Here is a 22,142-nt window from a genome sequence, read left to right on the forward strand (position 1 = left end):
GAACGTGGCAAGGCTGAGGAAATGTCACAAGTGATTTGTTAGCTAGGATGAGTGGTCCAGGGAACAGACACTGCAGATGCTAGTCACGTGACTGGTGGGAAGGAGTTCGTGGCATGAAGCAAGAAAGAGGCAAAATGCAGTCTTAATCGTTGCAAAAATGTCCACAGAAAAGAAATATTCATACAAACAATTTTGCAAGAACCATATCTCTATTTTTCTAAGTAGAAAAAGATCTTATGCTTAGGGACCAGTTAGAAAAAGCCTGAGTTCTTTGATGTAAGAGATCTATGATGTAAGAGATCTATAACAGAAGGGATCCCAGATGTAAGTAAGAAAAGGAGGCTCACCAAGATTTGGCTACTGAACTTGGTTACATTAGTTGACAAGTTGAGTTACAAACAAGGGTTTTGGGTCATTTGCACATGACAAGTTCTTTCCCATAAACATTCCATAACCACATGTGATTCACACTTATTCATAAAAGTGAGAAATTACTGTGTCTGTTTACCTATATCTATACCTGCTTTCAATTCCAAAACACCTGGGACATAGTATTTCTTTTTTTGTTTGTTTGTTTTTTATTTGTTTATTAATTGAACACAAATTTTTTACAAGGTGTTGTGCAAAAAGGGTACAGTTACATAGTAGGGCAGTGTGTACATTTCTTGTGATATCTTATGTCCTGTTTTTCTATCCCTTCTCTAGGTCAGGTAGACATATATACAATATACAATGTATCAAGAACATATACAGTATTCACAGACTTGGTCTCAACTGTCTCTCCGTCTCCCTTTTTTAACAGTGGGACATAGTATTTCTAGGATGGACAAATTTGCTGAACAAATACTGATAAACATTTGTTGAATGGATAATTTTTTCACTATCCAAAAATAAGTGTATATCTGAGTATGGGCCTAAGGCTCTATGCTTGTGCATACAGGAGGTAGATGGCAGCAGAGGAACTCATAGAGGACCCTAGAGATCATCATCAAGGGTAAATAGAGGACAATAGTACAATTCTCTTCATTCAAAGCAAAATGTGGTTGCTGACAAGAGTCTAGCCATGCTCTGAGCATTCAGAGGAAGCAAGCTATGTTCAGCAAGGGAGGAGAAGGTGTAAAGTAAGAGCTTTTACTTATTTACTGTCCCTTAAAACTCCAAGAAGAATAAAAGCATGAGGGAGGTACCTTCTTATTTTTATTAAGGTAACTAATAATTTGTCCTAAGTTTAAATAGTAGGTGGTGGTCCAAGGATATGTTCTCTATTCCCTTAGTTTTAAGCATAATTTCAACCTCAGTGTAGTAATATATGAGCAATAACTCAGCCAAAAAATCACAAGGCAGAACCTCAGGTGTTTAACAATCATATTCCAGAAAAAAAATTTGATCCTACTGAGAAGAAAAATCCACCAAGAATATTGAAGGAAGATAATGTAAATAGCTTTTCTTATGAAAATATAAAGAAAGCTTAGAAGACCTTAAGGTACAAAACTACCTCATGTCCTTGTCTACTGTGGTGGACCCCACATGCTTTTCAATCTCTCCCACCAGGGTCAACCCAGTTCCTCACACTGCTGGGCCCTGGCAGAAGAGTGTCAGCACCCAGCCCATCCATTTGAACAATGACCATGTGCCCTCCCTTTGATTCAAAACAGTCATTGAGAGGAGGGATATAGGCATGGAGAAGTGGGGAGTGCATGACAGTAAATATATTATACCTGACTAAAGAATTGTTGGCTACAGGCCAAAAATGAAATAAAAATATACAACTCATTTTCATTGCCAAGCATTCCCTTGTAATATTCCAAAATAGTAAGCACTCCTCTGTGAAAGGATATGGCTATTCATATAACCAAGGTTATTCACCAACCACATCCAATAAGCTTAGACATAACCCAATTCCTTCTAAGTTAAAGGATATAATTGAAAGTAAAATCTGGTTGTAGCTACATCCATAACACACACACACACACACACACACACACACACACACACACACACACACACACACACCACTAACATTTGGTGAAATTTTCAAACATTAGGTAGAGAAGAGTTTTTTTTTTCCATCTTGCACATACTTAAAGTGCTATTTACGGGAAGAAACAGTAGAGCAGGATAAAAGATTAATTTCTAAAGACATGGAATTGAAGTAGTATTGCAGGACATGAATATTTTAAAAAATTGCCAACTTTGAGTTAAGGAGTATGTCTTTTTTTGTAGAATCTCTGACTTCACATTGTCATAATCCTTAATGGCCAGATCAAGGATTATAATTAGTGCCTAAAATGAACTGGCTGGAATCCAGTTGAGATGTTTGTGAAGAATGGAAAGAGAAAGCAAACTTCTGGCAAATTTAATACTCTGATTTCAGAATCAGGCCGAAATTTTAACCAGTTCAAAGACAAGTACATACTGTTCAGGCACATGGGCCAGAGGTGGAAATGTTCATCAGTTAAAAAATAAAGTGGACAAAAGTGTTTCTGAGATTACTAATCTCAAATAGTGAGGGTACCATCAGAATCATACTAACATGTCTACTTGCAAAATGTCTCTGAAATGGTCTGTGGCAATGTTATTTCTCCACACACACAGATCTTGCTTTAGGTTTCCTCCGGCTGACGGCACAGCTCTTGGACCACTAAGAATCGGCCCTCTGAAGCCAGTGTGGCTCTTGTCAGGTAGGAGCAAGTCTTCTGATGTCACTCACATGCCTGTTTCTCTTTAGTGCACTGTCTATTCTAATATCTTGTATTTTATAAAAGAAACATCTTTCAGGATACCATGATACAGATATTTCCTGTACTGCGCAGTACAGGAAATTTCCTGTACTGCGCAGTACAGGAAATAAATAGGTCATGATCTCTTAAAGGGGTAGATAGAGGAGGAGGAGGAAAAAGAGTCAAGGTAAAAAGAAGAGAGGGGAATAAATGAGATAGTGGAAGGTTACTATTAATTGTGGCTTTGTTCTTTTTTGTTCCTTTGCTTATTTTTGGTGCCAGCACTGGTGCTTGAACTCAAGGCCTGGCAGTCTTTCTTAGCTTTCTTGCTCAAGGCTAGTGCTCTACTGCTTGAGCCACTGCTCCAATCCACCTTTTTGCCAGATAATTGGAGATGCAGTGCCAAAAGATTTTCCTGTCATGATTGACTTCAAGCCTGGATCCTGCAAGTGTCAGTCTCCTAAGTAGCTAGGATGACAGTTGTGAACTACCAGCACACGGGTGTGGTAATCTCACTATATCAATATATGTACAATATATGTATGTCTTTAGGGGCTATGTTGTTCAATCTTCATTGCCTTCATTGGTCAATCTTGACACCTTAAATGGGTTGTAGCAATTTTTAAAATTATTTTTTACTTGTTATGTTTATGGGTCCTGGGAATTAAAGCCAAAGCTTATATATTAAGCACAATTTGTATAGCTAAGCTTTACTTTCAGCTCTTGGAAAGTTCTTCAAAAACGACTACTATTCAGGTCCCACCTAGAGAATCTGAGTCAGACTTTCTGGAGATATATCTGTACCTACTACATTTTCAAAGGTTGCTCCTGGTAGCTCTAAGAGGCAGCCGGACCCAGTGCTGGTGGGCTCAGTCCTATAATCCTAGCTACTCTGGAAGCTGAGATCTGAGGATCCCAGTTCAAGCCCAGCCCTGGCAGAAAGTCTGTGAGACTCTTATCTTCAATGAACAGCCAGGAAACAGGAAGTGGTGCTGTGGCTCGAGTGGTAGAGTGCTAGCCTTGAGCAAAAAGAGCTCAGGAACAGCGTCCAGGCTCTGAATTCAAGCTTCACAACCAACAAAAAAAGAAAAAGGAAAAAGGCAGCCAGGTGGGTAGTGTGATTGAAGGAAACCATGTACTTTTAGAAGGACTCCCTGGGTTCAAATCCTGCATTTTCCACTGACTAACAAGATGACTACCTTGTGGGGCCAGTCTCCACTTCCAGAAAATGGGAAGAATGATTAGAGCTACGGCAGTGTGTGTGTGTGTGTGTGTGTGTGTGTGTGTGTGTGTGTGTGTGTGTGTGTGTGTGTGTCCTTGCTGGGTCCTGGGGTTAGTCTCTACCACTTGAGCCACAGAGCCACTTCCAGCTTTTTCTAAGTAGTTCATTGGAGATAAGAGTGTCATGGACTTTCCTGCCCTGGTTGGCTTTGACTGCCATCTTCACATCTCAGCCTCCTGAGTAGCTAAGATTTCAGGCATGAGCCATTGGCGTCCAGCATCAATTTATTTTGTTTTTGTTTTTTGCCAGTCCTGGGGCTTGGACTCAGGGCCTGAGCACTGCCCCTGGCATTTTTTTTCTCAAGGCTAGCACTCTACCACTTGAGCCACAGCACCACTTCAGGCTTTTTCTGTTTATGTGGTGCTAAGGAATCGAACCCAGGGGTTCATTCATGCAAGACGAGCACTCTACCGCTAAGCCATATTCCCAGCCCCAACAATTTGTTCTTGACAGTTTCAAGCTAAGGGAGCCAGCTACTCTGAAACGGAAATGCCCTAACACGTGGGCAGACAAACAGAATAAAAGAAAACATGTACCCCACCCAGTAGGCAGATCCATGTAGTCAATTCCTGAACTCTGCCCAGTGAAACATTTCACAGTCAGCTCTTCCTCCTCCATCTCATATTAGAATGTAAGATTTCAGCACCTACTTCATTTTCTTCTTTGTTTATGTAAGATAATATGTTTGGGATAAATGAGCAGAGACATATCCTAAAAGAAACATACAGCATAACTTCTGATACTTTCTCTTAAATATTAGGTAATGTTTTGTCTTCCGTCTAAAAACACCGAAGTTAGTAAAATTCAAGAGCTACATCTGAACCATTTTTGTTCAGCCCTTCTCAATGCTGCATTATTTAACTTATGAATCAGAATTGAAAGATTAGCCTGACAACATGAAATATGGAAAATAGAAATTTAACTGACATTAATTACCATGAAGTTTTTCTGTTTTCTTTTTCATGAATCAATGTAGACTGGCAAAATGGTGAATTGGAAACATAGATCTATGTCAATTATCCTAATAAATATTATTGAAGCCCATGAAAGAAAAGAGGTTATGTATTTTGTCCAGGCTAGTTGTTGGCTTCAAAGTCAGAATGGGTACAACTGAGATCTGCCCCTTTCTGTCATTCTCTCTCATCTTTACTTCTTTAAGTAAGATAATGTGATCTCCATTGTTACTTTAATTAGAGTGTTCAATATACCAGTACTTACTCTATCATAAAGCTGCTTTTCACTTTAACTTCACCTTCTCTTATTTATGAGCTCTTACAGTAAAGCAAGTTCTATTTGGAAGATTCTAGAACCTTTTATGCTGAAAGAAGTGTGGGGGGGGGGGAATCTCTTCCTCTTAATTACTGAGGCAAGCTTGTTTTTTAAAAATGAGATGCTCATCAAAGAGGAAGCATTAAATGAATCCTGAACATCAATTAAACAGAATAACACAGAGAAGAATGCATATTTAGAACTGGGCGCAATGGTACACTCCTCTCATCCCAACGAATCTGGAGGATGAGACAGGAGGATTTCTTTGAATCAAGGAGTGTCAGGTCAGCCTTGGGAAGATAATAAAACCTTGGCTTTAAGAGGAAATAATGTGAACATATTTAGAGTTATAGGAGAACACATTCAACATCGATTTTTTAAATACATTAATAAATTGCAGAACTCTAGGTGAACATGAAACTTATAAATATTTTCCAAGTGATAATTGAAGAAATTTCCTGGGATAGTCCCAGAGGTAGGGTAGGTGCTATGGTAGGGCACATTGTTTTTAGCTGCTGTTCAAATTGTTTGCCAGTAAAATGCAAACCCACTTCTATAATTTTTTCAAGTGTACCTTGTAGCTTTCCTAAATCATGTATTGTGTCTGTGTTCTGTGAACCTGAAATTTTCTATTGACTTTATTCAGTTACTCTGCTCTCTACCTGAACTGGCTATTTTCATTCTATTTGACAGGGAATTGAAGAAAGAAGGAAAACTACCTCAGGTGATGTGTTTCAGTACATTGAAAGTACATTATAAACCAACCCACCCCCACCCCCTTGTCTTTGTAAGGAAATAGCCACAGCTAACCCTTTGCAAGACACTGATTCATGATGTACTCCAATTCCTACAATAATCTTGACAATTAAATCTCAAGGAATTTTCCTGTTCTTTCTGGCAACTTAGTTGATAAGAATGCTTTCAATCAAGCCAGACACCATGGCTCAAATCTCTAATCCTAGCTACTCAGGAGGGTGAGACCTGAGGATTTCAGTTCAAAGCCAGACTGGACAGGAAAGTCTGTGAGACTCTTATCTCCAATTAACCTCCAGAAAACTGGAAGTGGCACTGTGGCTCAAGTGGTAGAGTTCTAGCCTTGAGATAAAGAGCTCAGAGACAGCGTCCAGGCCCAGAACTCAAGACCCAGGACACACACAAAAAAAAAAACAAAAAACTTTCAGTGAACAGGGCACTGGTGGCTCACACCTGTAATTCTAGATACTCAGTAGGCTGAGATCTGAGGATTGCAGTTCAAAGCCAGCCTGGGAAGGAATGTTTTAAGTCTCTTACCACCAATTAAGTACCCAAAAAAAGCCAGAAATGGAGCTGTGGCTCAAGTGGTAGAGTACTAGGCTTGAGCACAAAAGCTGAAGGACAGCATCCAGGTCCTGAGTTCAAGTCACAGGACTGGCAGGAAAAAAAGAAAGAATACTGTCAGTTACATGCCATTAAATTTTTCATAAATTAAAATTGCAAAAACTTAAAAATATCTTTGGGTTATTAGAGATTAAGTAATCAAGTATTTTTAATATGCTTCAAGAGTGTCTGTGTTATGTGAATTTGAACTACTTAGTCACCAGATAGCCTCATTTTCATTCTTACTCTAAATCCTTTAGACTCTGGAAATCTAAATGTAAGTTTGTTTGTAAGAAAAAAAAAACTTTTCAGAAAACAAATCATGCGTTAGCTCATATATGTCCTACAAAGGAGCAAAGAATAATTGTTTTGTATTTACACAATAATGCTATCCTTCACTCACAAAAACCTTTGAATTTTACTAGCAACATCTTTTGTATCAGCAGTGTTAGGCACACACCAAGAAATATACCTCGAAATATGTAAAATCCATAAAAAATTGAAACAGAAAAAATAAAATTTAAAGATCTGAAACAGAAAATGTTTTTTTTAAAGACATTTGAACACTGTCTGTGGATGTAGAGAGGAATTTTCAAATGTGGAGTGTTTCTGTTACAGCCAGATTTCCACAGAATCTCCTGTTTTCCCCAAGTTCTGACCTGGAGCATTTCATCTTAAAATTACCACCTCTGCCTTCCATTCAACCAGCATCTTGTCAAATCTGGCTGCAAGATTAAGTTCCCCGATTCAGAATTCAATATTGTAACCCTAAGGACATAAGATCTAAGCTGGAACATTCTGCTTTTTTTTTTTTTAAGGGATAAAATTGTTTCAGCCCAAAGACCACAGTTTTCTCTGACCACAAAGATGAATCACCAGGGCTGACACTAAGTGAAATGAGTTTGATGTTCTTGGCTTTATTCATCCACATTAGGTAGCATTTTACATCTGTCCCATCTCCCAACCTTTTGAAGAAAAGGTTGAAAAATCTTGTTTTCTCGTATTATTTAAGATGAACAAAATTAGCTAGCTCTCTTGGAAACAAGTTTGGTAGGCTGTAGCCTAGGTTGGCCTAGTTGGCTCCATTCCTCCCCATGCCAATCTAAGCTGACAATCTAAGAAAGTATCTGTTTCGCCTGTATATCTTCAATAATAATTAGGATTTCTGGTAGGCAAGCTTCTGTGTTAGTACAATATTTCTTTCTCTCAGCAGTAAAATATTTCATTTAAAAATTGCAAAAGAATTCTGCACTAAGATCTAAGTTTGGTATAAATGATTATATTGTATTCTTTTAAAGAAGACTTTGCTCCTGTTGCTATATATGCTAGAACACCTCATAATAGGCACTTAATCTTTTTAAAGTATACTTGTTAAAAGTTTTTATTATTAGCAATAGATGTTTTCTTTTTAAAAATTCCTTTTTTAAAATTTATTAATTAAATTTTGTTGAAAAGGTGTTGTGCAAAAGGGGTACAGTTACATAATAGGGCAGTGAGTACATTTCTTGTGATGTCTAATCATCGAAAATTAAACTTCTGTGGCAGGGCACCAATGGTTTACACCTGTAATCATAGCTACTCAGGAGGTTGAAATGTGAACGTCATGTCTAGAAACAAGTCTGGGCAGACAAATCCAAAAAACTTTTATATCCAACTAATAAAAAGTGGAAAGCAAGGATATAGCTCAAGTAATTGAGCTCCAGCCTTTAGTGAAAAAGCTAAGCAAGAGCACAAGGCCCTGAGTTCAAGTACTGACCAGCACATACACGCACACGCACACAAAAATCAAAACTGTAAAATATACAGACTTTGTTGTTTCACAGTTCCAGAGTACTATGAAATAATTCTTTGGTTTGTTTGTTTGTTTGCTTTGCCGATCCTAGGGCTTGAACTCAAGGCCTGTTCACTGTCCCTGAGCCTCTTTGTGCTCAAAGCTAGTGCTCTATCACTTGAGCCACAGTGCCACTTCCAGCTTTTTCTGAGCAGTTTATTGGCAAGTTTCACAGATTTCCTGCCCAGGCTTGCTTTGAACCCCCAATCCTCAGGTCTCAGCCTCCTGAGAAGCTAGGATTACAAGCATGAGCCATCAAAGCCCAACTTTGGTTAAAAATCTTAAAAAAAAAAAAAAGAATATGAAGATTTCCTGAATTTTGAAATTAGTACTTTATGCAAACAATGAGGACTTTTGTTTGGGCTGTATTTCCTCTTGCTCTGGAGTATAATTTTTTTTTTTTTTTTTTTTTTTTTTTTTTTTTGGCCAGTCCTGGGGCTTGGACTCAGGGCCTGAGCACTGGCCCTGGCTTCTTTTTGCTCAAGGCTAGCACTCTGCCACTTGAGCCACAGCGCCACTTCTGGCCATTTTTTTTGTATATGTGGTGCTGGGGAATTGAACCCAGGGCCTCACGTATACGAGGCAAGCACTCTTGCCACTAGTCCATATCCCCAGCCCTCTGGAGTATAATTTTACCCTTTATTTATATACTCTCAGTTGATAGATGAAGGATGCTTAGAAAATAACAAAAGTTCTAACTAAAGAAACAAATGTGATGGTGAGTTTGCAGTTACATTTTTGCATCAGGTTTTTGAGGCTGTATCTTTTTTTCCAGTGCCCTTTCCTACCTGGATAGCCCATATTCACTCGTGTGTTATTTCTTTCTCCTCACACCAGCACTGATGAATAGAAGAAACCAGAAGATAGGCTGATGGGGAAATGACAGTGAAGGAAAAGCAGAAAATACAAGAGCAAGGCCTTTGAGGGACTCCAACCTATCTATTAGTGGTGTCAACACAGTCATTTGCATCTTTGACCTCAGGAAAGGAGAGCTAGAAATTGTTGAGCATCCCTTCCCAGTGGAACAATTGACCTCCTAAGAGGGAATACACAAAAAATGGGTAGAATTTAGAATATTCAGTTGCTCCTATTTCCTTTCTCCCCTTGATCTTATGGTCAGGAAAATGGCTACTTAAAGCCAGGAGTGCTGTGGCTCACTGGAATCAGAACCAAGCATCCTGAAAAGCTAATCTCTCTCAGAGAGAGGCCCTCATATTATGAGTTTTAAAGCTACTGAGAAAACAAAAGCGATTTTCCAAAGACCAGCTGACTTGAAAAATAAAGTGTTCCAAAACCTATAAATCATCACAGATACTTTTCAATTATTTTGTCACTACTTAAAAACTATGGTTTTATATTTATAAAGTTAGCATTGAAGTAATATAATCCTTTGTACATGGGATAATGAAAATAATACAACCACAGAGCAACCCAGGAAGGATATTTGTCAAACAAAAAAATAAGAAATTTTCACCATAATTGGCTCACTTTATAGAATTGGGATGAACAAGAAAATAAAGGAAAGGAAAATGAGTCCTTACTGAAGTGTGATGACATTGTCTTACAATATTCCTCCAAACAGAGATTTAGAAGTAATGCATAAATAGCAAAACCGATCCAAATCTTGAGTATAATTTTTGATCCGCTTAAGACAATATGGTTCCACAGAGTAATTTGCTCACACACACAAAAAAAGATTTGACCCCGTAATTTGTTTCATTGGAAATATATTTTGGGTACAAATGACCAAAAAAGAAGGAAGAAAAGGAGAAAGATGGAGGATGATGGGAGGGCAGGAGGAGGAAGGAAAAGAAAGGGAAAATATAACTGAAGAAAAAAAGGGAGGAAGAAAGAGAAAGGGAGGGAGGGGGAGGAAAGAAGAAAAAGATAACTGTTGATTTGACTTTATTTTTAGGACTGGTATTGCCTCCCAAGTAAATGCTTGACCACTAATACAAAATAATTTAGAAGTTCTATAATTTGTATTCCACAGTTCACATTTTCAGCTTTTTTTAACATTCTTTTAGTCATACTTTTTGAATATTTGAATTTGACTTCCAACTTTACTTTTTACTCAGTCAAATGCTAGCTAAAAGGCAACACTTTATATGTCATCATGCAATTGAAAACTAGAGTCATGTTAAATTCTCATTTTGATCAACATTGAACTGGTAATTTGCAGATTACATACCAAGGAAAGCGCCCATGAGGAAACCTCTTCTTCTACTGAGTTCCAGTAGATGCTTTAGTTTCTATACCCTGGAAGCTTATGCAAAGTGCCTTCAAAAATATTCAGACATAAGAATCAAAGTGACCTTCCTATGTGCACTGGAGAGAAAAATCCAGAAACTTTAATTCTTCCATATTGAAATTGACGCTATGGAAACAAGAGTGTTTTTTTCTTGTTGTTTTGGGGGGCGGGGGGTTGGTACTGTTTTCAATTATTTCTTTTTCTTTCTTCTTGGTTTATTCACTGTTTTCACTGTTTTTTATTCTGTACCCTTTGTTTTGTATGTAAGTTTATCTGATTTGGAAAAGGGAAGGGGAATCACAGAATGGTGGGACAAAGAGTGAACCAATTCAACAGTGAAGCCCACTAGACACTCTGTTGGAAATGAACTTTAAAACTTAGGAAGGAGGGAAGTTGGGAGGGGAAAAACTGAGACAGAATGAGGGAGGGGTGGCATGGTTCAAAAGGAAATGTACTCATTACCTCACTAGACACTATGTTGGAAATGAACTTTACAGTCTGGAGGGGAAAAAGTGTGGAAAAATGAATGAGTTAACACTGTACTCATTACCTTACTTATGCAACTATAACCTTGGTACATCACCTTTACAATTAAATTTTAATTTAAAAAAAGAGAAAATGACACTTGAGTTGTATGGGAGAGCTTCCTTCACAGATCTGGGAAATACACAGAAAATTTTGTTTTAAAACCTGATTTCAGAAAGGAGTGACAACAATCAAGATGCATTATACTTATAAACTTATCTGTTGAATGGTAATTTGTTTGTACAACTACTTAGTGATAATAAAAATATAATTTTTTAGAACCTGATTTTTATGCAACGATTGGGTAGCATTTATTAAGTAATTTTGCTACACAGTATTACTTGGTACTATATTGATAATTTTACCTTAACTGACAAGTTTGGTTTTTAAATTTTAAATGCCTACTTCAATTTAAAAACATTTCCAAAAAATAAAGATATTCTGAAGGTAATAAAAATGGAGTAGATCTGATTAAAAAAATAAAAGGTAACATCAGACACTTCTAAATCTAAACAAATTCTGGAGACCAATGAGAAATACACAACATAAATTTAATTAATGAGTCCAACACTTACCAAAGGAATACTAGCACAATTTTCTATTCAGAGAGAATAAACCTTAATTCATTTTTTTCTAGTATACTAATCACTTATGCTATGGACCAAAAAGTATTCTCTGGTTCAAAGCCAGACCAGCTAGAAAAGTCTCCATGAGACTCTTACCTCTAATTAACCACTCAAAAATCAGAAGTGGCACTGGGGCTTAAGTGGTAGAGTGCTAGTCTTGAGCACAAAGAAGCTCCAGGACAATACCCAAGCCTTGAGTTCAAGCCCCACAACTAACAAAAAAAAGTATTTTCAATTAAATTCATGTAGATATGAATCTCTACCCTCAAAGCATATAAATGCGTTGCATGGAAGTACTATGTCAGATTCAAAAAAAGTACACACTCAAACTCACAACTCTTAGAGTATGTGGGAGTTATGTATGCGTGTATAAAGAAGGTAAGGTCGCTAAAATTTATTTCATATGTACCGGACATGAACATCCATCTAAATGGACTGAAGGTGTTATTTACTTCCAGGACCTCCTTTTTCCTAAGCAGCTTCCATCACATCAGTTTGAATATGTTCTAGGTAAACAAATTATTCTTAAAGCTACATTGCAGGAAGCAAGGGAGAGTATAACATATAACATACATAATTAATTATTTTGAGAATAAAACAATAGATTTTGGGGTTTCAACACCAAAACAGTAAAGTTACACACACACACACACACACACACACACACACACACACACACACGCAAATCATGCAAGCCAAATGCACCTGGGGAGGGAACACATACTTCCTCTAAACCAATCACAGATTGTGTATAATCACAGATTACACAACGTCTTAGACACTTGCTTGGCTTTCTAATGTACAACTGCACATTGTCTATGTCTACCTGAGGCAAGGCCCATTGTACAGATAAGGAAAGTTGAAAACAGCTTTTGATTACACTTGTAATGCTACTGGAACATATCATGCTTCTACTAACACTTTAGTAATGTGAGCTTATTCTAGCTGTGGCTCTGTTATACCTGGCAAACTCTTAGATAAGCTTCGCAAATATTTTAATCCAATTTCCCTTATCTATTGTTTTGATCAACATCTAATTTAATATCCTCTGTTCTGTCATGTTTACAAGAGTCAGTCTATAGATATGTGCATCCAACCAGGACCCCTCAGGCTTGCATGTCAGAATGGTAGGCTAGCCAGGTCCTCTGGGAACCAAAGCTCTGGGAGGAGGCTTGGACATGATGACCTGTCTGCATGAGATGAGAAACAATAATAATAATAAAAAAAAAGATGTCTGCAATGCCGATGAACTCATCTGTCACTCACAAGCCCAGATCTGAAAATAAAATAATGTTGTAAACATTTAATGACCTTGAGAAATGCAAATACAAGTCTTTCATTTTAAATGATATCAAATCCCAATCTCCTCCATGATTCAGCTTGGACTGACTTGGAAATCAAAGTGTAAAAGCAGTCCATCCTAGGGTTGGGGATGGCTACAGATAACCCCGAAAATGCAGTTTGATTTCTAAAACCTAGAGGAAGAAACCAAGTTTCTTCATTGTGATATACTAGGCAGGGAGTTTGTTCTTCCAAGTGCTAGACTGCCTAATTGCTTGCTTGAGGGAGAGAAGGTCCTGGGGAAAGGCAAATATGAGCAATCTCTGTACTGTGAAGCAAGGGAGCTCCCAGGCCAGATCTTACCCAGCCACACAGACAAGTCTGCTCTTCATTCTAGTGGCATGACTGTAGATATGTGATCCTAAAGGTGAATGAAAAAAAAATCCTACAAATCACATTTAATGGGAATCTCTCAGCATTATGAATGGAAACTGGTTATTTGCTATGCAACCCAAAGCCATAGAGGAACAGGAATGAGAACAGGGAAGGAAAGTACAAAATAATTATTATTTTAACATGCATTAAGGAGGAACAAACACAAGCCTTCACATTACCAAAGGGGCTGTTCACACCTGCTGAGGAGGTTTATGATATCTAAATCAACACCTGAAAATTATGTCACCTCTCTCTGGTTAGGAGTAGCTGAAAAGCAATAGCAATTATATTCTCTTTATTTTCCCCTTAGTTAGACTAGTCTGTTGAGTAAATGTTCTTATCTATGCTCTAGCAAATAAAATTAATTCATTTCAAATGTGCATACCACTTTTTATATTTATCCACATGGATCAAATTTAGATTTTCTGATTTTCATGGTATACATGCAGTACTGTATGCTATTTTTTCTTCCCTTTTAAATACTTAATGTTTCCACTTCAAATAAAACTGAGCATTCTAGCATGTGTATTTTTAGCACTGAAACTTTTACCATCTTCAGAATCATTGCTTTTATATTTTCTGTCTTGACAACAGGCTTTTAAAACAAATGATTTACAAGAAAAAAGATCAGAAATCATGTGACTACTTGTATGAAACTGTTTACAAAGTATTTATAATATGTTATTAATATGTATAGTTCCTGGACATATGAAACCTTATCAAATGGCTTAACAGCCAAATTGTGTAACCATATATAAGAAGAATTAATTTTAAAGGCTGACAAATTAAAAACCTAGTTCTGTCAAATATACAGTGAGTCCTTCTAAAACTATATACCCGAACCTTTCAAACTGATTTCCAATAAACAATTCTGAATAACAAACTAGAAGTATTTTCTTTGATTTTTCACCAGAAATATATACAAAAGGAATCTTCTGTGGAAGAAAGGCATAGTAATTTTGCACAATTTTGAATACCATCACCACAACATAGAGAGAGGAAAAACATGAATGTGGAAAAAGTTTTATTAAACAGGACAAGACAGTTATTGAGGCCTCAAGCTTCATTTTCATACCAAAAGGCCACCTGCTTGATCAGGTATTTATTTAATTCTCTATACCACCATCATCTGAGTTCAATGTGATGTATTTGTTCATCAATGAACACTTACATGGAAGCAGGCATTAACAGTATGTCAAATCAGTTTATATATTTTCGCCTGAAAATATGCTCACAGACTTCACTTTCTGTCAATAGAACCAACTTGAGAGTTCTAAAAAATATTTTTTTCTGTTGAAGCAAACATCTACTTCTTTTAAAATAGTGTGAGCCTGTGAAAACATGGTATTATATATCTGACATTTTCCATCTAAAAATACATTATGAGGCAAGCTGGTATTAATAAACCATGTGCTTCCAGCACCCTGAAGTGATTTGCTATAATTTTGTAGAAAATAGAGTGAGATGGTATATTCTCCCCCATGCTATTAACATACAGCAAATACATTTTATGCCAACACCTTGGCAGCTTGTCTTGATTAGAAAGTGGGAAAAAAGGAAAAAAACTTTTAAGAGTTCATAAATATTCGTAACCATATTCTGATTTATAAGTTAACAATTCTTAAGTGAGCATAACTGTGAAATTTCCCATCAAAATACATTGTAGAAAACCATCTCCAAACCATATATATGTATATATATATGTGCACATATATATATACATATCCCCTTTCTCCTCACCCCCACCCCCCTCACAATCAGAAAAAAAATCACCCTCCTGCTGCAGCCACTACTATCATTCTTCTCACCAGTTCAGTTATTGGAAGGCAAATGAAAATGCCATGATCCTTTCCTCTTCTCCTTTAGCTTACAAGGCAAACATTTAAACACAAACGCAAAGTACCGATTTCACAGAAAGCAGGAGAGGGAGAGAGAGACGGAGGGAGAGAGCAGGACTCACTGACCCATTTGGAAGACAAAGACGATAGACCAGGAAAGCTCTAAAAATCAGCTGGGGAGGCCTCTGAGAGATATCCTCCTGGCATTTCATCACTGCAGTCCAGACGAGTTCGCCTCCCTGGTTACAAGGAGGAGGAACTACATAGAGCTGTTTATTAAAGCTGTTGTGCTGGATTGCATTAGGAACTGCGAGCAGACCACCTGGACCTTCAGATTCTGACAGTCTTTCATTTGCAGCCTGCCCCTCTGCAGCAGCCAAGAACATGACTAGCCCTCAGACTCAACCACACATTACCAGGATTAAAAGTAAATAAATATTCTTGTATTTGCATATTTAGATGTTCTGTTGGGGGAGACAGAAGAATATAGTCCAAATTTTAAGAATACTAAATAACACTTTAAAAATTTTAACAACTACCTAGGAAACATAATCACTTGATTCTCTTCACATACTTTATTTTTACCAGACATCACAATGTAAACAGGAAGAAAAAAATTCTTAAAATGCACTTAAAGAAGAAAAAAATCATTCAGAATAAATCCTTGATTAGATAGATTCTTGGAATTTTTTTGTAGTTATTGTTGATGTTGGTTTTGCTGTTTTAGTTTTTGTTTAGGAGCATCACATTGAAGTTTTAAGCTGAGCTTTCCTGGCTGGATTTTATGTTTGGCTTCTGTCTTCTGCCCTTTCAGCACTACCCTGGCTGAAGATACAGATAGAAAAATGGTACAGTAAATATGAATTATGTGAATCATATGGTGAGATCCTCGTGGTAAAAAAAAAAAAAAAAAAAAAAAAAAACAGGGAGTTGAGAAATGGCTGACTCCATACCTGACCAATTACAGCATGCATGGTCCCAGGGTCCTGCCGAGCTGGGAGATCGAAATCCATCATGTGCTGTCTCTGAAAAGGAGAATGGGGGTTTCTGGCAGGCATCTGTCAATCAACTTCTGCACTCACAACCATCACCAAAAGCAAGGGGAAAAAAGTCAAGCTGCTTCACCAAATCCGATGAAACCATCATGTGACCTCCGGCAGACACGCACACACATTCACTACCTCCATAAAGCGTAAGAATTTTCTGTAGATACGAAATGACATTGACAAATATCCAATACCAACTAAATAAAGTGAGACAAACAGCTATTCACCAAGACGAACGTTGGCTGTAATCTTCTGCTAAAGGTTTAACAAACCTAGGAGGATTTTCTTTTCTTTATTACCCCAGAAATATATGTTCAAAACAAAAACAATTAACTATTTCATGTGAGTGGTAATTGAGACAATGGTTTTCACGAGTTAATTTTTTAATTACAATCTATTAGCTTACTTCTTCTAAACTCTTTCTGTAATGGCTTTTGTTTTTCAAATCTCTAAATGACCTTTTGACAATAGCAGTCAGTTCTATGGTTTTCTATAAAAATCACCTTTTAGAGCAAAGCTTGAAATGTTAACCAGCCCTTAACACAGAGACTTTGATATTTGTTGGTTGGAAATGGGATATATACAATCATTTGTGTAAACCGTGGTGACCATTCAAGTATAAAATATTCAAAGTGTGCAAATACTAGTCACTAAACTTTTTGTCTCCTAAAAGGTTAAGAAATTATTTACTCCCAGCTTATTTAAACTGCTGCACTGTGATGACAAATATTTTTAACTTTTTTTTCATTTATTTTGAGCAATTTGATCTCATATACCTTAGGATAGCCTGTTGATGTATTATCGGCCACTTAATTCTAAGACATGAACCTAGTATATTGTTTAACCCTTTCAACAGTAAGAGCAGAACCTGGCTTTCAAGGTAGCTCTACAGACAGTGCGAAGTCAAGCCTAAAGCCATAAACAGTATCTATTAATTTAGTGATTTTGTAGACTTATGATTTACAGTTGTCTTCTGTCTTAAATGCAAGCTCTTTAGTGTATGCTCTGTAACTGATCAAAAACAATGACAAAAAAAATGTGTTTTTTAAATGAAGATCTTTTTCCCCCGAAAAATCAAAGCTGGAGGTAGGAAAAAATCTTAAGAGAAATAGGTAATACAAAATATGCTCTCGTACCTATTGTAGTATTGTGTAATATCATTGCTTGAATTAAAAGGGAATTTAAATAAGAAAAAAAACAATCTACAAACATTTTTAGAGAAATATTAAGAGGTAAAAAGAAAGGAGTGAAGTCTCAGAGACTTTACTCATTAAGAGTCCGTGCATAATAAGAAAACCCGTGCGCACACGCACCAAGCACCACGCGTGAAGACTGGAAACCCATCCTACTAAACCCCCGCCGCGATGCACGGGTTTGCACCCGAGGCACTCCACGCCACTCAGGCGACCCTCGCGCCATGTGCTGTAGCGTGGTCACCCCAGGTCTGGCCCACAGCCTCCCTGTCAGGAGGCGGGGGGAGGGGGGGTCCGAGGTGGCCCAGCGGAGCCACAAGGTGTGCGGCGCGGGGGCGAGAGGCAGGGGCGGACGGGGGCCGGGCCTGCCCCTCCAGGACCCCTGCCCCGCGGATCCCAGACACACCCTCATAGTGTTACCTCAGAAAGTCGCCAGGAGGGCGGAGAGGGGAGAGCGCGGAGGAGAGCCGGGGGCTGCCCGGGGTGCTGGGAACCCAGCAGCAACCGGCGGCTGGAGCCCCGCGGCCCCGCCTGTTCTCCTAGCCCCCGGCTGGATGGAGAACCCGGGTGGGCTCAGCCCTTGAAGCCCAGGTCCCCCATTCTGGGGCACCCCGTTCTGGGGTACCCCACCTGAGCTAATTTCCAGGGATGGTCACAGGTGGGGTGCGGGAAGGGAAGAGGGGGACTGTGGAGAATGGGGTGAGTAGTGATTCAAGGACAATGCTCTTCACTTAAGCTGTGTTTGTGAAGATGGTTGTCTGGCTTCTATTAATTATAATTATTATTAATCAAAATGGTGAGGGGCGGTGCTAGGCACCACTGTTTAACACATTACTTTAGCTCATTAAATCTTCGTAATAACTCAAGAGGAGAGACACTTACTTGCATTTTATAGATAAAACAAACAAAAAAAACTGCTCAAAATTATCAAAGGATGAAACTTTCCCTATAAAATCAGGTAACTTTCAAAGTGATTGCTACCATACTTTGATTCATTGAACAAAAATATGCGTGGGGACTGTCTGAGGTGCGTTGACCTGCACTCACTTTGTAGAGATCTAGCCCAAACAGTACACACTGCTTTAAAAAAAATACTAGAAATAAGCCAAGCATTTCAAAGGTTTGACTGTGGGGATTGTCTGCTTGAAGCTGGTGGGACTGACGAAGCCCGCCTGGTCAAGGCACTGCAACCTGAAGGTTAGCGACTCCATCCATGGATGGCCTCGGATTGGGAGTGGCCTTCGACAAAACTGCTAGTCTTGAGTTTCTGGTTTATACTAGAGATAATTAATTCCTCCAGGACTCCGGGAGATGATGGTAATGAAAGCTTACTGAGTTACATACTCAGCTGATATCCAACAAATATTTGTTACTTTTCTAAAGGGAGGCCTGGGGCGGGGTGGGGGGGGGGGACAGAGACAGAGACAGAGACAGAGACAGAGAGGAATTCTGCTAGGGAATTGAGGACCAGCCCATGCAGATGGTGCAAGGATTTGGGCTGTGATATAAAGAAGGCAGCTTCTGTTGCAGGTAGGAGACCAACATGAGCAGAACCATCTGTTCTCCATCAGTGTGGGTGACAGACATTTGTAGGATTTGAGCCATGGCAAACAAATGGGATAGAATTTAGGAAATTGTACAATATTTAAGAAAGGAAATTCCTTAAGTGAGAAACCCCATAGCCATCATCCCTGCTGCTCTCTCCTGTCTCCATCAAATTTGCATAAAATTGGACATTTTCAGATATTCCAAAGCTTCCTCCTGGAGAAGCTAGACATGCCTTGATCCAGGCATGTACACAAGACAGCAACTTCAGCCAGAGGTCACCGTGAATCAGGCCAGCAGAGGCCTTATCATTGTCCCTAACTCAACCCCAGCTTCTCAGGATAGGAGTGCCCTGCATTTGTGAGCATTTAACCCCAAAGGGCACTGGTAAGTCTTGGTTATCTCTGTCTTTGCATTCAGTGAATGCTTTCCAACCTTTGGAGCTAAGAAGATGTAATAGCTTCTAGATGCTTCTTCCATGTCAAGACCAAAAACATAAGATTATAGATGAAAGTTTCAACCACAGTCACTAGGGAGAATTCCCTTACCCTAGAACTGGCATATTTCTACTTATACAATCATAATGTGTAAGTTTATTTCAGTTGGGTGTCATCTGTCCTTCTTTCTGTTGAGACCTGTACTCTCTGTTGTTGTTTCTTCATTCACAGTTTTTCTCTATTCATTTTCTCTTCTACTCCTTGCTTTTTTCCCCCCATACTTACTTTTCTTTTTCTCTAAAAAATGAATTTCATCACTTCTTCAATTTGGTTTTTGTTTTCATCAGAACTTTCAACTCCCTAGTCTATTTGGCTCCAACCTTTTTCTTCTAGACTATGCATAAAGGCAGAGCATTTTCTACACTGCCATTTGCTATGTTGCTGGCTGGCACTGACAGCATGAGTTTTGAGGCTCCCATGAGAACCAGACCCCAGGAGAACGCAACACCACCAAAACCCTCACTGACTGTTGACATCCCTGCCTGCTGTCTTTCATTTGAGCCCCTTTTTTCTGCCCTCTTTTCTAAAATCAGTTCTTCCTTGAGTTTATTTTTGCATTATCCTCCTCTGGAATGGTCCATTGTTTTCTCTCCATTTCTCTGCTTCCTACCAACACTACCTTTGTGTCTAGACTTCCAAGTTTTGAAGAGCATTTCTCTAAAATGGCCTTGTCAATCACTATCAATTTACCATAAGCAATATTAGATGGCTATGACCTCCATATCACATTGACCAGCAAAATGAAGCTGTACCCTGGAATCTTTTATTGTTGTTATTTGCATATTTCTAGAGAATTGAGGACAGGAAAAGTAGCAAGCAAGGACAGAATGGTTATTTTTTCTTTTTACAGTTTCACATGGCATGTTGAAAGTAATTACAACAGTGATATAACAGTCGTTTACATAACATGAAGTTCATTTCACTTAGCATCATCTTATGCGTTCATAAGGGCATAGCTATTAGGCTGTTGTGATCCTCTGCTGTGACTAGCCTAAACCTGTGCTAATTATTCCCTATGAGGGAGACCCAGAATGGTTATTTTTAAAAGTAGAAAAGAAGAAAGAAGTGCCAACACACTAAGTCCCTGGAAGTGCAGAATTGTGAATGGCTTGATAACGCTCAGACACTGTTAGCTGTGAGGATCTATGCTTTACAATGTTCTTTTACAATGTGATTTAGGAGTTCCTGGTTTCCCCTTGAAAAACAGTGACACAATATTGCCTTCACAATAATCATCTGAGAAGTTCAATAGCTTGGTGACTAACAGTTGTGAATATCCTACCACAGTATCTGACCTTCGACTGTTATCTTTTCTACACACTGGCTGAAACTAGGGCTGGAATAGAAAATGGAAGCATGAGAAATTAATTTGTTGTTGTTGTTGTTGTTTTCATTTCCATTGGGCTCTTCCATGCAATGTTTTCTTTAGTCACAGGCATTTTAGTTTTCTAGAATATAATTTTTTTTCTGTGTGCGTATACTCAGAAAAAAAATACAAGTAAAATAAGTACTAATAAAATAAATGGTCCTGAGCTTCGCTGTACTTATGGTAGTTTTGGAGTCTAAACTTAAATGCTAACAAATAACTTCTCCTGGTGGTACAGATATACAGACTGCTTCCTTCCAGGGCACAGTACACTAGGGAGACTTTTGTCTTCTTTATTTCATGGTTATTTCTCCATGTGCCTGAGAAAGCAAAGTAACACTGTCAATTCACTCCTAGGTTTCCAGCACGCATATCCAGTTCCAGCATTGTGAAGACAAACGCTTTTCAAAGCATGTCTGAAGGGAATCACAGCACATCACTACTCCCAGCTCTGACTTTGGAAACCCATATAATTGTAATCCCTCTATACATCACCTTTATAATAACAATAAAGTAAATTAATTTTTAAAAACCATTGCTGCTTGATTGTTGACTGTAATCACCACCATCATCAGCATCATTAATAATAATTATTACTGTAGGAGTGGTTCTCCAGGTCTACTGGGGACTCACAAAATGTACCAAGGCCCAACTTTTTCAAAATAATAGTAAAATAAAGTCGAGTTGCAGTGTCTTATGCCTATAATCCTAGGTACTCTGGAGGATGAGATCTGAGGATCACAGTTCAAAGCCAACCTAGGCAGGAAACTATTATCTCCCATAACCACCAAAAAGCTGGAAGTAGAGTCATAGCTCAAATAGTAAAGCGCTATCTCTGAGCACCTAGGGCATGAGGTCAACTCTAGTATATGTTCTCAGTCTCTCTCTCTGTATCACTTTAACACACACACACACACACACACACACACACACAAATAAAAAGCATAAAAGTTCTCCAATGTTAAGTTGTTGCCTCTGAGGATCTTACTTTAACAAATAATTGAAAGTTACCATTTGATTATTTATTCAAAGAATAATGTATGCCCATTACAGAGTAAATACTATGTTAAATGTTGAGTAC

At 38.3% G+C, this 22,142-nt stretch overlaps 1 protein-coding gene across 1 annotated transcript in view; it reads right to left on the reverse strand.

Moving 5' to 3' along the window:
* Positions 1 to 16,529, reverse strand: part of Pou6f2 (POU class 6 homeobox 2) — a 386,522-nt gene extending 369,993 nt beyond the window's left edge. The window contains exon 1 of the mRNA XM_048337791.1: positions 16,368 to 16,529. Coding sequence (XP_048193748.1) covers positions 16,368 to 16,472 — 105 coding nt within the window. The 5' untranslated portion in view covers positions 16,473 to 16,529. The remainder of the gene's footprint in view (positions 1 to 16,367) is intronic.
* Between the last annotated feature and the right edge of the window lie 5,613 nt (positions 16,530 to 22,142).

This window comes from Perognathus longimembris, chromosome 2, assembly GCF_023159225.1.
Source record: "Perognathus longimembris pacificus isolate PPM17 chromosome 2, ASM2315922v1, whole genome shotgun sequence".
NCBI lineage: Eukaryota > Metazoa > Chordata > Mammalia > Rodentia > Heteromyidae > Perognathus > Perognathus longimembris.